The following is an 18254-nucleotide window of genomic DNA, read 5'->3' on the forward strand; positions in this document are numbered from 1 at the left end:
TTCAGTTCTGACTGATCAAGACTTTTCTTTGTTGTAAAATGTGTTATTAATTTATAGTTTTATTTTATCAATTGGTAAATATTACATTCAAGTACCTTAACATGCTAAAGACCTAGCATAATGCCTTAGATCTGTTTTTCTGTCATGTGTATTGCTGTGAAGTTGAAAGTTGTATCATATATGTATAGTGAAGTGACAATACTGAAGAGTGCATTGTTACTCAGTGGCCGTATCTGAAGTGGCACCATATTAACTATATATAGTGCACTACTTTTGAGCAGGGCCTCTAGGGCACTATATAGGGAATAGGGTGCAATTTCAGATGCAGACTTGTGCTATGGTTAGACTACTACACCCCTGTTTTTTTCAGTTGTTTTTCAGATTTTTCTTTCCCCCACATTTTATTTGTGATAAGTGGGTTTAATTATTATTATTTGTACAATGGTTTCATATTTTGACTAAGATGAGTATGTAAACAATGGTAAATCAAAGCAATATTGTAAAACATGAGTTTTTGTGTAGAAAGCTCAGTGTTGCAGTTCAGAGATGTTTTTCGAGGTGTGATGTTCATATTAAATATCACTGTTCACCTGCATCAATGTTTATCCAGAGTGGGAGCATTTATGTAAAAAGTTTTATTTACACCTTATGCAAGCTGTTGACTAATATTGCTTTTGCCAATGCCGCTTGCTAATTTATGATTTATGCATTGTAAATAAATTATTTTTTATTGTTGATTGACGTGTAATTACTGATTGACTTGGTCTACAATTCATGTCACTGTCCCATAAAAGACACATGGTTGACAGTTTTGGTAATCATTTAATGAAGGTTTCCAGAATGTAATTATTCAGTTGCACAAGAAACCACATAAAACTGTATCGTAATAAGACTGAACAAATGATCAAATCAGTTAGCCAAACGTACAACTAACTGTAAGATACTGTGCATGTGTTACATGGTATCGTTGCAACTTAATGTAAAGTTTGACAAGTTTAATATTTCCCAAACAACGGTTGAAATACTACCCCAATTTAAGGTTATCATAGATCTTGAATGAATACATTTATTTGTGTTTGACATACAGTACAAGTCAAGTTTGGACACCTCAATGTTTTTTCTTTATTTTAACTTTTCTACATTGTAGAAAATAGTTTGTCTTCACTATGAAACCAAAAAAGTGTTAAAGAAATCAAAATATTTTTCAAAGTAGCCACACTGAACACTCATGGCATTCTCTTAACCAGCTTCATGAGGTAGTCACCTGGAATGCTTCAACAGTCTTGACGGAGATCCCACATGCTGAGCACTTGTTGGCTGCTTTTCCTTCACTCTGCACTCCAACTCATCCAAAACCATCCCAATTGGGTTAAAGTCGGGTGATTGTGGAGGCCAGGTCATTGATGCATCACTCTCCTTATTGGCCAAATAGCCCTTACACAGGCTGGAGGTGTGTTTTGGGTCATTGTCCTGGTGAAAACAAATGATAGTCCCACTAAGCGCAAACTAGATGGGATGGCGTATCGCTGCAGAATGCTGTGGTATGCATGCTGGTTAAGTGTGCCTTGAATTCTAAATAAATCGCTGACAGTGTCACCAGCAAAGTACCATCACACCACCTTCACGGTGGGAACCACACATGCAGAGATCATCCGTTCACCTACTCTGCGTCTCACAAAGACACGGTGGTTGGAACCAAAAATTTGGACTCATCAGACCAAAGGACAGATTTCCACCAGTCTAATGTCCATTGCTCGTGTTTCTTGGCCCAAGCAAGTCTCTTCTTATTGGTGTGGTTTCTTTGCAGCAATTTGACCATACATTTATTTGGGCTGCATCTGAGGTGCAGTTAATTGCCGATTTCTGAGGCTGGTATCTACTGCAGAGGGTAAATTCATTAGAGGTAACTCTGGGTCTTCCTTTCCTTTGGCAGTCCTCATGAGAGCCAGTTTCATCATAGCGCTTGACGGTTTTTGCGACTGCAGTTTAAGAAACTTTCAAAGTTCTTGAATTTTTCTGTATTGACTGACCTTCATGTCTTAAAGTAATGATGGACTGTCATTTCTCTTTGCTGATTTGAGCTGTTCTTAACATAATATGTACTTGGTCTTTTACCAAATAGGGCTGTCTTCTGTATACCAACCCTACCTTGTCACAAATGATTGGCTCAAACGCATTAAGAAGGAATGAAATTCCACAAATGAACTTTTAACAAGGCACACCTGTTAATTGAGATGCATTCCAGGTGACTACCTCATGAAGCTGGTTGAGAGAATGCCAAGAGTGTGCAAAGCTGTCATCAAGGCAAAGGGTGGCGACTTTGAAGAATCTCATCTAAAATATATTTAGATTTTTTAAAACACTTTTTTGGTTACTACATGATTCCATGTGTTATTTCATAGTGTTGATGTCTTCACTATTATTCTACAACGTAGAAAATAGTAAAAATAAAGAAAAACTCTTGAATGAGTAGCCATCTCCAAACTTTTGACTGGTACTGTACATCACCACAGTGATGTACGGGCCATCCAAGCACAGATACCCAACAAAACTAAGTATTACTTTCAAGTATTTTTAATTTACACCACTGGAAATGACCTGCCATCAAGCAAGCTGGTAAATGCTACTATATCAGTATTTTTTTTAAATTGTAGGAAGTGAACATGTTTCCGAATGCAACAAAGTCACGCATGAACTGAGAGGATGTTATCACTGGCAGGTGCCAGATGCAGGAGCAAACCGACAAGTGATCATAAATCTGCAGTGACCATTAACAGCTGTATGGTCAAGTACTGGGCTTTGTACAATAAGCTGATTCTAGATCGGTTTTTAGGGGCAACTCCCCCCTCTCCCTCCCGACGACACTTCCGCCCCAGTAAAATCGAACCAATAAGGTGGCTCACTCAGTCGGACGCTGCAGAAGCCTATAACCTGGGTTGTGGTAAACATCTCAGATGTTCTTCAGTGAGAGGGTTATAACGTACGGTATAGGATGACGATGGTTTTATCTGGTGCAATTTGATAACGGCCGTCAAATGGGATTTTCGTAGGAATTAAGGACCCTGATATTGCTTAAAATCGTCAGGTTGGTAAGTAAAATGTGTTAGCCAACGTTAAACGTTTTCATTCATAACTACAACGCGAGCTACAAGCCTGCCACCAGCAGATCATCAGCAGTTCACCAGAGCTAGCCGCGGTTTTTGGTTAGTTCGCGTAATGGTAGGCTATGCCTACTCTGGGGATTGTGATTGAAAACAGGTTCTGCTAACTAGCCAGTCACCATTTTTTAGTAACATGTCCGTTTGTATTCAATGTCAAGACTGGTTTAATTTGTTCGTTGTCATGTCTAGATACTGGTAGTTACAGTACCTAGCTACTCGTTAACGTTGCCTCTGGAGAAGCCAAGGGTTTACAGCTTCCCCTGCTTTGGGTTCTCAGCTGGACGCATCGACCACAGCTGGCTATAGCTACAGATTGTTACACCAGATAATGTGATTTAAGAAATATTTGTGCTATGCATTACCGGGAGTTACAGGTTACCTACTGTTTGGTGTAACAGATCATTTTCGACCAACCTTAACTTGGCGATGCTAGTTATCTTCGTTCTCGATTTGGCCAAACATGTAACGTTATCTTAAACGTCCAGTTGCAGGTGGTGTTTGAATTTAGAAAATTCTCCATTATTCAAGTAAAAATAATTGAAGTAAAAATTATTGTTTTGTTCAATAAATAAACCCTACAATGTGTACGCTGCTATCTTGTCTTTCAAATATTTTCTCGTTCTATTTAGACATGCCGCACTTTGGGGTGGACCCACCTGTCTCTACGAATGAGAGATTTAGTCTATCTGGCCCGGGTTACCCCGTGGGGAGGAGTTTGGTTCGGGTGAAAAGTGATTTGCATTAGTTTTGAAACTGAGCAGACTCTCGGCGTGAGCCAGGTGCCCCGCTCTGGCTCACGCCGAGAGTCTGCTCAGTTCCAAAACTAATGCAAATCACTTTTCACCCGAACCAAACTCCTCCCCACGGAGGACTCAAAACAAAAGCGATGTAAGCATGCCTTTTCACACCCAGAAATGATTGCTTTTGATATAAAACGCTTTATATCTTCCTTCCCAATGAAAATGTATGTTTCTGGATGATGCACCATGCTGCCTTGTTGACAACATGTCCGATTGGTGCAGATTTTACTGTTTGATTTGAGAAGGGCGCGCCTCTCCTCTTTCGCCCAATGATGTTACGGGCCATTGCCCGGTTCAACCGGTGCCAGCGTAATAGAACTCACTCAATATTTAAAATTGACAAGATGGCGGCGTACACATTGTTGGATTACTTCATGGAGCAAAACAATTACTTTAACCGAGCATTTTCTAAATTCAAACGCACCACCTGTAACATTTTAGAAGATGCATGTTTGGCCTAATCGAGAACAACGATGGTATCGCCAAGTTAAGGTTGGTGTATCTGCTACACCAAACAGTACCTAACCTGTAACTCTCAGTAATCGATACAAAACATTTTTTGGTTAAATCACATTATCTGTTGGAGCTAATCTGGCTCCATGTGAACTACAATCCCGAAACTCTGTTTTAACGTTTATAAACTTCAATGATCCTCACTTGCGATATGGTTTTGGAAACATACTTTCACATCAAAATCATTTCACAAATGCAAAATATACATTTGCTATATACGGTTTCATTTACAACACTATTCTGGCATTCTCCTTTCGTTACTCATCGATCTTCAGAGACGCTTTGATGGCTAATTAGAACAGGTGGTTTATTGTCCTCTGTACACAAGTGCTGTAAAACATGAAAAAAATGGCAGTGTGGGAACCCTAACCCTATATAGTTTATGACAATGATGACATCTAACTAGTGTATGGAGGTAGGTGAAAACATTCAATATGTGTGAAATTTACCTTTTTTTTTTTTTCTTAATTGAAGGTGATTCCAAGGGAACCATGTCAACACCACTGTGTCATCTGCCCATGTCTGCCATTTTCTTTCTGCTTGACTCAAAACACCAACATCCTCCACCACCTGCCAAGTAGTGATGGTGAGATCCTGCAGCAAATCTTGCTAGCTGAAGGCGTGAGAGTCAACGAAACTAGCGGCCTCGAGCTCAGAATCACATGCTGGCAGAGCACAAGTGTTTGCGAGATAAACAGAGGCAGCAACACTGATAAGCCAATGCAGAAACCATATGGCCATATTTTCTCAATTTTATTGGGCCTGACTTGCAGCCTGAATCTTTTTTTTTTACTGGATGAAATGTGTATATTATAGTGTCAGAAATGCAGTGATTGGACTTTTAAACCTACACTTGTAAATCCAGCCAGCTCAACAACCACAAAACACAATGGCTTCCGGTGACCACAAAGAGACAGGGAATGAACTGTCAGAACACCTTCAAATGGATCATGAGTTATTGAGTCAAAATCAGTACCCTGCTGGGAGTGACTTCAAGTCCAAAAGTTTGCCCACTCTAAATGACTCAGGCCAGCATAGCAAAGCCTTGTTGACCAAGTCTTTGCAGCAACAGGTGTCAATAACAGAGGAGAAGAGTACTGAATTCATCCAACTCCCACAGAGGATCAACCTGAACCAACCTTTACCTGAATCGCCCACCAGGACTAATGTTAACCATTCCCCTTCCAGGTCTAGTGTGGTGGGGATGAGTCTTTCATTTAACACAGAGACACAGGTCAGCAAACCCAGGCGTAAAAATGCCTCAAGACTACCCCTGATGCGTTTACCCACTAGGAAATACATGAGTGTTATTCTCGAAGACTCTCGCTGTTTTTTATGCTGCATGTGCTACCTGACATTTATCCAGTCACTGATGGTGTCTGGCTACCTTAGCAGTGTCATCACCACCATAGAGAAGAGGTACAGCCTCCGGAGCTCTGAGTCTGGTCTGCTCGTCAGCTGCTTTGACATAGGCAGTCTGCTGGTGGTGGTCTTCATCAGTTACTTCGGAGGCCGAGGGCAAAGGCCCAGATGGTTGGCCGTGGGTGCAGTGTTTATAGCTGTCGGAGCAGCACTCTTCTCCTTGCCTCACTTCATCTCCCCTCCTTACCAAATCCTGGAGGTGAACTCATCACGGGGCAATGAAGGCCTGTGTATGAACCACAACGGCAGTGGCAAGGACTTCCTGGATTTGTCCTCCTGCCCCAGAGACCAAGAGGGTAATGAACACAACCTGTACGTGGCCCTATTCATCATAGCACAGATCCTGGTGGGTATGGGGTCGACACCCATCTACACCCTGGGACCCACCTACCTGGACGACAACGTCAAGAAAGAGAACGCCTCACTTTATCTTGGTAAGTAACTGTGTGTCTGTCATGGGGTTTGAAAGATGTGAAGATTACAACCAAAGTTAATATACTACTATGACATAAGGAGGGTAGCTCAGCTAGCAAATATGTATTGATCAGGCCCAGGGCACGAGACCAAAATTTTTTCAGTTGGTTGCAGCATCCCGTGATTTGGTTGCACCATTATTCTTTTCCGGTATCACGCAATAGAAAAGTAGGTTGGTTGACGGAAGGAACCACTTCACAAAGTAACATTGATTATTATCACTAGACGATGGATGGTTGCTGGTCTCTGATACAATGAATTATATCTCCTGCCCTTGTGGCCTTGAGCAAGGCACTTAACTGCACTGATGGGCTACTGTATAAAACACTCTCCATCTGGAGAGCTACTGGGTGTGCAGGCTTTTGATCCAACCCTGCTCATCAAACACAAGTCTGCTTATCAAGGTCCTGTTGAGCAGCTGATTTGTTTATTTTTTTACAGTGTGTTTGAGCAGGGCTGAAGCAAAAGCCTGCACACCCAGTAGCTCTCCTGGAGAATGGTTTTCCATCCGGCAGCATTACAATCACAACCAAATACTTGTTATGTCTTTATGATAAAATTCAGTGAACCAGGGATCAAATGGCTGAGGTGGGCGGTGTAGCTACTGACTTAACATGTTTGTCTATTTGTAGGGCTAAAATGTTCAGGGTAGATCTTGACAGCATAGTTACTTGTCCAGGAATATTTGTTTTACTTTGTCAGAATTAAGTGGCCAATATTGAATGGAGGAGAATCCTAGCTTAGCAACAGTGTCAGAATTATTTGTTAACACCCAATTTTGAGCTCTTGAGACTGTTCTACAACTGGAGTATGCAGCATTGGTTTCATCAACTGTGCACCTGTATCAACTGGCCATTTGCGGTTATTTTCGAGTACCGGTGGAAAGGTATTTTAGGACATGACAATGACATTAATGCATGCAAGATTACCAGCCAAACTACACAATGTTTTGAATTGGCTATCTAGGTAGTCTGTTGTGCAGTATATCATTATTTTACCTGCTGTGCAATGTCTCCTCTCTCAACGGCCCACTGGCACATACACAGGTGACGCACACACCATGACTTTTCCAGGATTTTCATTGCTGACTAAAATGTGCTTTAACTGAGCAAATAATTCACTAACTAGCAATGCATATCAACAAATGTGCGCACACACTAGGCTCGATTTGAACTCAAACACGTCTCACGACTGCATGGTTGAAAGACTACTCATGCCTGCCAATGCAGAACTACAATTATGCTCCGATGGCCTCTGCAGTGATTGGAAAGACAGTGCCCAACACATCGCATCCGGAGGATGCGTTGATCCAATTCTGACCGGAATAGCCTGATTCTTTGATATTGGGATTATTGCATGAACTTGTTTTTTTACTTGTCCATTTTGACAACTTAAATCTACTTGTCCAACTATTTTTTTTCTTTCTTCTTGCAAGCCTACAAGCGTTAATGTTGAGCCCAGAGATTACTGAGATGGTGTTGAAAAAATAAGTTGTTTAATCATCTTTTCATGTTGTGATTCAAAATATGAATGTGCAACCTAATCCAGTGATTGTCATGCATTTTGGGTAGACAATTATGCTATTGTTATATTTTACTGTTAAAATAGGGCTCCAGAATTAGTCTAGGCAGCCGCTAGTGGGCACTAGATCTCCAGTATCGTCTAGGCTTAATGTGCTCAGCTGGTAATACACTTGTCTCCAACGACTGGTTCGTACATAACATCCAACACGAAGGCTACAAAGGTATGGGTTTCCTCCTTAACTAGCTTTAATGGCGTGCCGCCGGAAGAAAACTGGAAAAATATGCGTACCGTCTTTAATATAACAACATTTTCCGGATGTTGCACACTGCGTTCAGCCAATCAGGTTGCAGCAGCCTGTTTACCTCTGCTGAATGCTGGGCGCAACATCACAAAGTAGCATTAGCTATTCTAGCTGCCTTTCCACCTGCCTATGCCTATACACAAGGCCTTACAATACACATGTCTATTACGAAATTCGAACCAGGATCTCTAGTGGCACAGGTAGCAACTTCGCTGCAGTGCCTTAGACCACTGCGCCACTCGGGAGGCCTGGCTACTTTGACTTCGGTTATTCAATCAATCCTTGTCCCTTTCAACTGTCGTCCTAGATCGTCTCCTTCCAGTGCTCTGAAACAATGTGAACTCATTAAGGCCTTAACACTGAAAGAAAAGACTAGTTGTGAAACAGGCTTGTATTCTGTGGTGGCCTGGTGCCTGCCTCCATTACACTCAGGGAAAAAAAACCTACACAAAGGGATTAGCTCCTAGGATGTGTCCCAAATGGCACCTTATTTTTATTTTTATATATATATATATATATATATACACATACACATACACATACACAGTGGGGCAAAAAAAGTATTTAGTCAGCCACCAATTGTGCAAGTTCTCCCACTTAAAAAGATGAGAGGCCTGTAATTTTCATCATGGGTACACTTCAACTATGACAGACAAAATGAGAAGAAAAAAATCCAGAAAATCACATTAGGATTTTTAATGAATTTATTTGCAAATTATGGTGGAAAATAAGTTTTTATTTTTATTTTCCACCATAATTTGCAAATAAAGTCATAAAAAATCCTAAAATGTGATTTTCTGGATTTTTCTCATTTTGTCTGTCATTGTTGAAGTGTACCTATGATGATAAATTACAGGCCTCATCTTTTTAAGTGGGAGAACTTGCACCATTGGTGGCTGACTAAATACTTTTTTGCCCCACTGTATATTACTGCACTATTTTGACCAGAGCCTTATAGGGTGCCAATTGGGACACAGCCCGTAGTCGCCTTTCTTCTCCTCAACCCTGTCTCTAATGATGTTCTTGTGGACGGCCAGTTCACAAAGGACTTGGTGCTTTGATCATGCGGTCTGTCTTTTGGTGCCAACCAGCAGTATGGTGGCTGGTTATGCATTGGCCAGGATGTGAGGGGGTGGCCCATCAGGACCCACCCGCCTGGCTGGAACACACTATCAAATGACACCCATCAGGGCTCTGATCTAAAGTAGTGAACTACATAGGGAATACGGTGTCATTTGAGACAGCCTAGAGTGGACAACACTAATGGTCCTTGACAGATCTCTGGTCAGTATAGCCACAGACAGTTACTCTGTGAGGACAGGACGTGACTGTTGGGTAATATAGCAACGGTTTATTAATTGAATGTTCATGGAGTTCCAGGAAGAGCCATTCATGAACTTTGGAAATGAGAGAATGGACCTATAGTTAGTCCAAAAAAGGCTTGATGACCAACGTTCTTTACCAGATTAAGAGGGTGCCTGCAGTATCCTATAATCTGAGATTGTATACACAGTGTATATATAATCTGTGTATTATATATAATCTGTTATATATCTGTGTAGGATATTTTGTTGCTACTAGCGTTATTACATAGGTAAGGTTATTATGAGGAGTGTGGACATGTCTGACCAACAAAAAGCAACATTTTCTGCGACTGCACTTCTAATAATATAAGAACGGGTGGTCTGACATCATCCTGAAACAAAATAGTATTTTATTCTGAGTGTTGTGTGCCTCTTTAAATAACATGTTGAAACAGACCCAAAAAGAGGGGGTGTTCCATGAGAGATGAATAGTGAAAAAAATAAAAAATAGGTCCGTGTTATCATTAGACAGAATAAAAGATATTGCCTCTCAGCACCGCCAATAGATGCATGGCAATTCAAGTAGACCTAATACAGTAAGAGAACATATTTCACATACAGTGACTAGTGAAAGTCTAGTTTTTTTTGCCACATTTTACTGCCTTAAAATTAATGATATTATAAAAAGGGATTAAGTTGGATTTTTTTCCCCCCTGCCAATCTAAACAACCTGCTCCACAAATTCACAGTGAAAGAGAAATTATAAAACTACTTTCTAAATTCATAAATGAACATTTCTTGATTGCCTATGTCTTCCCACCACAGAGATAATACTTGATGGAAGGACTTTTGGCATTAATTACAGCTTTGAACCCATTTGAATAAGATTCTGTCAACTGCACAACTCTTAGGGCAACACTGAGTTTACAAAACATTAGGAACACCTTCCTAATATTGAGTTGCACTCACATTTTCCCTCAGAACAGCCTCAATTCATCGGGGCATAGACTACAAGATGTCGAAGCATTCCACAGGGATGCTGGTCCATGTTGGCTCCAAGCTTCCCACATGTGTGTCAAATTGACTAGATGTCCTTTGTGTGGTGGACCATTCTTGATACACACGGGAAACTGTTGAGTGTGAAACCCAGCAGCATTGCAGTTCTTGACACACTCAAACCGGTGTGTCTGGCACCTACTACCCTGTTCAAAGGCACTTAAATATTTTGTTTTGCCCATTCACCCTCAATGGTACACACAAACAATCCATGTCTAAATTGTCTCAACTAAGGCTTAAAGATCTTGTAACCTGTCTCCTCCCCTTTATCTACACTGATTGACAGTGGTATCAATAACAGGCTGACTGCACCACTCGCGTCACGTGCGCTAGCGTTGCAGAATAAATTTAGAAATCTATATTATTCAATTATTGTGTCTCCGTTGCCAAGGACTAAAATAGAAGTCAGTTCTATTTGTGACGCAGATATCGCTGCAAGTCCTGCCTCTCCTATCCTCATTGGTTTATAGAAGCAGGTACCTACGTGCCATCTCCTCATTGGTTATACCCATGTGCGTGACTGAAAGACGAACGAGGTCAGTGGCGGTAATGCATCTAATTTATGAAAGTTGCCAATTGCAATAAAGTCAAGAGAAGAAAAGGCCTAGAAGGAAGAGAGATGACTAGAAATGATTTGGTTGACCGTTTTGTGTGTGGATTGTCAAAGTAGAGGACCTAAATAACAACTCAATGTTTATGTCCCAGAACAAATTAGCTAGCAACAGCAAGCTAGCTTCAATAGGACAAATTAGCTAGCAACTGCAAGCTAACTAGCTAAATTGCCATAAATGTTTAATGCTCTTCAACATGTCCCCAAATTAATGTAATTTGTTCAGTTTGTTTTGATATTTTAACTTCTTCGTGACTGGGGGGCAGTATTGAGTAGCTTGGATGAATAGGGTGCCCAGAGTAAACTGCCTGCTACTCAGCCATATGAGCTAGAATATGCATATACAGTGGGGCAAAAAAGTATTTAGTCAGCCACCAATTGTGTATGTTCTCCCACTTAAAGAGATGAGAGGTCTTTAATTTTCATCATAAGTACACTTCAACTATGAAAGACAAAATTAGGAAATAAAATCCAGAAAATCAAATTGTAGGATTTTTTTTAATGAATTTATTTGCCAATTATGCTGGAAAATAAGTATTTGGTCACCTACAAACAAGCAAGATTTCTGGCTCTCACAGACCTGTAACTTCTTTAAGAGGCTCCTCTGTCCTCCACTCATTAACTGTATTAATGGCACCTGTTTGAACTTGTTATCAGTATAAAATACACCTGTCCACAACCTCAAACAAGTCACACTCCAAACTCCACTATGGCCAAGACCAAAGAGCTGTCAAAGGACACCAGAAACAAAATTGTAGACCTGCACCAGGCTGGGAAGACTGAATCTGCAATAGGTAAGCAGCTTGGTTTGAAGAAATCAACTGTGGGAGCAATTATTAGGAAATGGAAGACATACAAGACCACTGATAATCTCCCTCGATCTGGGGCTCCACGCAAGATCTCACCCCGTGGGGTTAAAAGGATCACAAGAACGGTGAGCAAAAATCCCAGAACCACACGGGGGACCTAGTGAATGACCTGTAGAGAGCTGGGAACAAAGTAACAAAGCCTACCATCAGTAACACACTACGCCGCCAAGGACTCATCCTTCAGTGCCAGACGTGTCCCCCTGCTTAAGCGAGTACAAGTCCAGGCCTTTCTGAAGTTTGCTAGAGAGCATTTGGATGATCCAGAAGAAGATTGGGAGAATGTCATATGGTCAGATGAAACCAAAATATAACTTTTTGGTAAAAACTCAACTCGTCGTGTTTGGAGGACAAAGAATGCTGAGTTGCATCCAAAGAACACCATACCTACTGTGAAGCATGGGGGTGGAAACATCATGCTTTGGGGCTGTTTTCCTGCAAAGGGACCAGGACGACTGATCCGTGTAAAGGAAAGAATGAATGGGGCCATGTATCATGAGATTTTGAGTGAAAACCTCCTTCCATCAGCAAGGGCATTGAAGAGGAAACATGGCTCGGTCTTTCAGCATGACAATGATCCCAAACACACCGCCCGGACAACGAAGGAGTGGCTTCGTAAGAAGCATTTCAAGGTCCTGGAGTGGCCTAGCCAGTCTCCAGATCTCAACCTCATAGAAAATCTTTGGAGGGAGTTGAAAGTCTGTGTTGCCCAGCAACAGCCCCAAAACATCACTGCTCTAGAGGAGATCTGCATGGAGGAATGGGCCAAAATACCAGCAACAGTGTGTGAAAACCTTGTGAAGACTTACAGAAAACGTTTGACCTCTGTCATTTCCAACAAAGGGTATATAACAAAGTATTGAGAAACTTTTGTTCTTGACCAAATACTTATTTCCCATCATAAATTGCAAATAAATTCATTAAATCCTACAATGTGATTTTCTGGATTTTTTTCCCTCATTATGTCTGTCATAGTTGAAGTGTACCTATGATGAAAATTACAGGCCTCTCTCATCTTTTTAAATGGGAGAACTTGCACAATTGGTGGCTGACTAAATACTTTTTTGCCCCACTGTAATTAGTAAATTTGGATAGAAAACACTGAAGTTTCTAAAACTGTTTGAATGATGTCTGTGAGTATAACAGAACTCATATGGCAGGCGAAACCTGAGAGAAATCCAACCAGGAAGTGGGAAAACTGAGGTTTGTAGGTTTTCAACTCATAGCCTATCGAAGATAGTGGGATATTGGTCTTGTTGCCCTTCCTAAGGCTTCCACTAGATGTCAACAGTCTTTAGAACCTTGTTTGATGCTTCTACCGTGAGGTGGGGCCGAATGAGGGGAATGAGCCAGGTGTCTGGCAGATTGCCACGAGCTCGTGACACGCAGTCATGTGAAAGTTAGTTTGCGTTCCATTGCTATTCTACAGACAAAGGAATTCTCTGGTTGGAACATTATTGAAGATTTATGATAAAAATATCCTAAAGATTGATTCTATACTTAGTTTGACTTTGTTTGAACTTGTTTACCAAACGCCCTAACAAAAGGAGGTATTTGGACATGAATTATTAACTTTATCGAACAAATCAAACATTTATTGTGGAACTGGGATTCCTGGGAGTGCATTCTGATGAAGATCATCAAAGGTAAGTGAATATTTATAATGTTATTTCTGACTTCTGTTGACTGCACAATATGTGACGTGTTTGGTCTCTGAGTGCCGTACTCAGATTATTGCATGGTATGCTTTTTCCGTAAAGTTTTTTTGAAATCTGACACAGCGGTTGCATTAAGGAGAAGTTTATCTAAAGTTCCATGTATCTTTTATCAATGTTTATTATGAGTATTTCTGTAAATTGATGTGTCTCTGCAATATCACCTCATGTTTTTGGAACTACTGAACATAACACGCCAATGTAAAATTTGATTTTTGGATAGAAATATGCACTTTATCGAACAAAACATACACGTATTGTGTAACATGAAGTTCTATGAGTGTCATCTGATGAAGATCATCAAAGATTAGTGATTCATTTTCTCTATTTCTGCTTTTTGTGACTCCTCTCTTTGGCTGGAAAAATGGCTGTTTTTCTGTGACCTGGTGGGGACCTAACATAATCGTTTGTGGTGCTTTCGCTGTAAAGCCTTTTTGAAATCAGACACTGTGGCTGGATTAATGAGAATTTCTGTTTTTAAAATGGTGTAAAATACTTATGCTTGAGGAATTTTAATTATGATGTTTTTGAATTTGGTGCCCTGCACTTTCACTGGCGGTTGGCGGGGTGGGACGCTACCGTCGCGAATATCCCAGAGGTTTCTAACTTGCGTGTCGTGATCACGTTTAGTGTGGGGGGACAGAATAAATGTATGCACGATGGCGCACGCCGGTTTGGGTTTCGTGTAAGGGATCAAGGTGCCATCAATAAGTAATCAAAGCTTCAACATGAATTCACCTGGTCATGTAATCCCTTTTTTTGGGGGGGGGGGGCAAAATTGCTCAAGCTCAGTACATGTGGTTGGAAATGATTTTCAAGCAAATTCAACACAGGACTGAGAATAACCACTCCGGAACACTCAACACCTATTGGAAAACCATTCTGGTGTACCTTTGGCATTAAATGTTGTGTAGTTGTCCCGCTGAAAATAAAAACTCTATTCCAGGGTTAGGTATTCAGATGACTGAGGCAGGTTTTCTTATAACTTCTAACCTTTTCATATTTTTGTTGTTGTCCCGACAAACTCACCAGCTGCCGGTGACAAGCATACCCATAATAACATAATGCTGCCACCACAATACTTGAAAATGCAGCACTCTCTTAGTCTGTGAAAGAACATTGGTTAGCTAAAGACACACCAGAATGGTTTTCTAAGATGTGTTGAGTGTTCCTGAGTGGTCCAACCTCAGTTCTGACTTCAATCTGCTTAAATCGGAGACGAGGTTTGATTGAATAATGCTGTCCATCAATGATTGGCAACCAAATTTACTGAGCTTGAAATTTTGACAAAACAATGGATAAACAGTATGTTGCCATAAGAGTTGTGCAGAGTTGATAGAATCTTATTCAAAATGATTTGGCTGTAACGGCTGCCAAAGGCACTTACACCAAGTATTATCTCTGGGGTGTGAAGACATACGCAACAAATATTTCTTGGTTTATTTTTTTTACATGAACTAATTCATTTTAGGGCAGCAAAATGTGACAACCGCAAGGGATGTATAGACCTCACTAGGCACTGTACATAAAGCTACTTTGATTTTCAATTGCACTTTGTAGGCCTAGGCTGACATTTGTTCATGGTACGTGACTATGTATGAAGCAAGGTCTAACAGTAGACCTATACCAGGGATCATCAACTAGATAAGCTCGAGCCAATTTCTTTCTTGAGTGGATGGTCAGGGAGTGAGAAAAGTTCAGGAGTAAGAATGTGCTTAACAAGTTACGTAATATGTTGCATGAACTCACACTCTGTGCAAAAAGTGTTTTTAACATGATTTCTGAATAACTCCGTCATCTCTGTAACCCACACATACAATTATCTGTAAGGTCCCTCAGTCGAGCAGTGAATTTCAAACACGGATTCAACCACAGACCAGCGAGGTTTTCCAATACCTTGCAAAGGGAACCTATTGATAAAGTAATAAAAAAAACAGACATTGAATATCCCTTTGAGCATGCTGAAGTTAATTATACTTTGGATGGCGTATCAATACACCCAGTCGCTACAAAGATACAGGCGTCCTTCCTAACTCTGTTGCCGGAGATGAAGGAAACCGCTCAGAGATTTCACCATGAAGCCAATCAATGGTGACTTTAAAACAGTTTTAATGGCTGTGATAGGAGAAACTGAGGATGGATAAACATTGTAGTTACTCCACAATACTGACCTAAATGACAGTGAAAAGAAGGACGCCTGTACAGAATTTAAAAAATATTCAAAAACGTGCATCCTGTTTGCAATAAGGCACTAAAACTGCAAAAACTGTGGAAAATAAATTAACTTTGTCCTGAATACAAAGCTTTATGGTTGGGGCACTTCCAATAGAACACATCACTGAGTACCACTCTTCATATTTTCAAGCATGGTGGTGGCTGCATCATGTTACTGGTATGCTTGTCATCGGCAAGGACTATGGAGTTGTTTAGGATGAAACAGAATAGAGCTAAGCACAGGCAAAATCCTAGAGAACAACCTGGTTGTCTGCTTTCCAACAAATACTGGGAGACAAATTCACCTTTCAGCAGGACAATAACCTAAAACACAAGCCCAAATCTACACTGGAGTTGCTTACCAAGATGACATTGAATGTGAGTGGCTAAGTTATAGTTTTGACTTAAAGCGGCTTAAAAATCTATGGCAAGACATAAATGGCTCTGGCAATGATCAACAAACAACTTGACAGACTTTGAATAATTATTTAAAGAATAATGTGCAATCCAGGTGTGCAAAGCTCATAAGAGACTTACCCAGAAAGACTCACTGCTGAAATCTCTGCCAAGGGGGATTTTAACATGTATTGACTCAAGGGTCTGAATATTTATGTAGTCAAGATATATTAGCTCAAGCTGTCAAGTTGGTGGTTGATCATTGCTAGATATCCATTTTCAAGTCTTGCTATAGATTTTTAAACTTAAAAAAAAAAATGTTTTTTAATTTACAGCTATAACCTCAGTAACAGTTTTGTGTAGATCGTTGACAAAAAAAATACAATTAAATCAAGGGTTGTGAATACTTTCTGAAGGCACTGTAGGCCTATGCTTTGACTTTTGAGGTTTGTTCAAGATGAGTCCTCCTGGCAGGCTGTGATGTAAAACCATACGTGGGTCATACAGGCAGTTCTGTATCAGTTGGTGTGATGGGCTGGCCTTGTCTGTGGGAAAGATTGCAGGTCGTTTGGAAAATTGTAAGAAGATGGTGCTATGTCAGCAGGTTGCCTTGACGATGAAGTTAACCGACATTTAGTTGTGCATGTCTCTGCTGCCTGTGTCTCCCTCTCTCCAGCAAGGTCACGCAGTCCAGCTGCCAGGTTGAGGTTCACGTCACTTTCCTGTAACGTACAGCCCTGGCCCATTTATTACTCCTGCATCAATCTCTTTTGTGTACAGGACAGTAACACACCTAATTTAACTCATCTGAGCTCATGTACTCAAGGCTGTAGAGACAAATAACATATTTTCGCTGCCTGATAACCTTGTAACTCCATATTTGCCCTTTTCTTTTACATGTATTGAAAGCAGTAACTTCCCCCAATGTAATCTGAACAGTTCATGACTCTAGGACCAAGAAAATGTATTTAAAATAGCTTCTGAATTGTCATTGCCATATTTTCTTATTAACCAAAATAGTGTTTTCTGTTTTGGAGAGGTTTTCATCTGACCGTTACGATATGTAATTAGGAAATTCCATAAATATGAAAGGCGCAAAGCCCATTAATGGTAATTATGGACTGAATGACAAGCTAGTTCACCAGTCTGTTCCCCACTGAAAGTAAATTAGCCACACTCAGTACAGTACAACCAGTTCAAAACCTGTACATGTCTCTGAATCTCCCCTGGTCTTCGTGACGGACAGAAGAGCAGTTGGTGAACTGGGTCGCTTGCCATCGCCTTGCGCGCTGTTAAACTGTATTGCTCCATGCACACACAAGCCCAGCTGCAGACTGCCTGGTGGGTGCTGTGAATCAGCCAGTGATGTGTGATCTCCATTGTCCCTAGTCTAGCAGGTCAATGGAAATGGGCGGATAGTGTGGTTGCAGCAGAGGGAGCCTAGCGTTCTGTTCATTCTCCCTTCGGAATGTGCCGGCCGTCCGATCCACATGCTGAGTAGTCAGCAGCATGTCCCTCTCTCAGAAAGACGGTCATACCTTTTCATAATGTTGGTCTTTTATTCAAAAACATTTTTGGTGAGTTTGTGGATTGATACGAAAACGGAATTTGATTTTAAATTGTTGATAGGTTGTAGCTGATAGCTCCCTGTAACACATTGTTTTGGTTGGAAACAGTAAAATATTTTGATGTTTTCATTTTGACCTCAACAAAGCAGCTTACTGAAACCGGACGTGACTAAGATGGCCAATGCACTGGAAGAACTACAGTACCTATTGAAAATCTGCACACCTCTTGCACAGTCTTCAAATTATTATTTTTTTCTACTAATGTACATAATTTACTCCACATTTACAAAGTGAAATAAATGATCAAAGTGCCTTGGGTGGTGGGAGTGG

General features: G+C 40.7%; 1 protein-coding gene across 2 annotated transcripts in view; it reads left to right on the forward strand.

Moving 5' to 3' along the window:
- Positions 1–2916: 2916 nt before the first annotated feature.
- LOC139376048 (solute carrier organic anion transporter family member 5A1-like) overlaps positions 2917–18254 on the forward strand; it is a 34639-nt gene continuing 19301 nt past the window's right edge. The window contains exons 1-2 of one of the 2 annotated variants that reach the window (XM_071118177.1): positions 2917–3089; positions 4949–6330. In XM_071118177.1, coding sequence (XP_070974278.1) covers positions 5364–6330 — 967 coding nt within the window. In that variant the 5' untranslated portion in view covers positions 2917–3089; positions 4949–5363. Of the gene's footprint in view, positions 3090–4289; positions 4454–4948; positions 6331–18254 lie in introns of those variants that run through there. The other variant, XM_071118178.1, reaches the window with a different exon arrangement.

Source organism: Oncorhynchus clarkii, chromosome 20 (assembly GCF_045791955.1).
Source record: "Oncorhynchus clarkii lewisi isolate Uvic-CL-2024 chromosome 20, UVic_Ocla_1.0, whole genome shotgun sequence".
In the NCBI taxonomy this organism is placed as follows: Eukaryota; Metazoa; Chordata; class Actinopteri; order Salmoniformes; family Salmonidae; genus Oncorhynchus; species Oncorhynchus clarkii.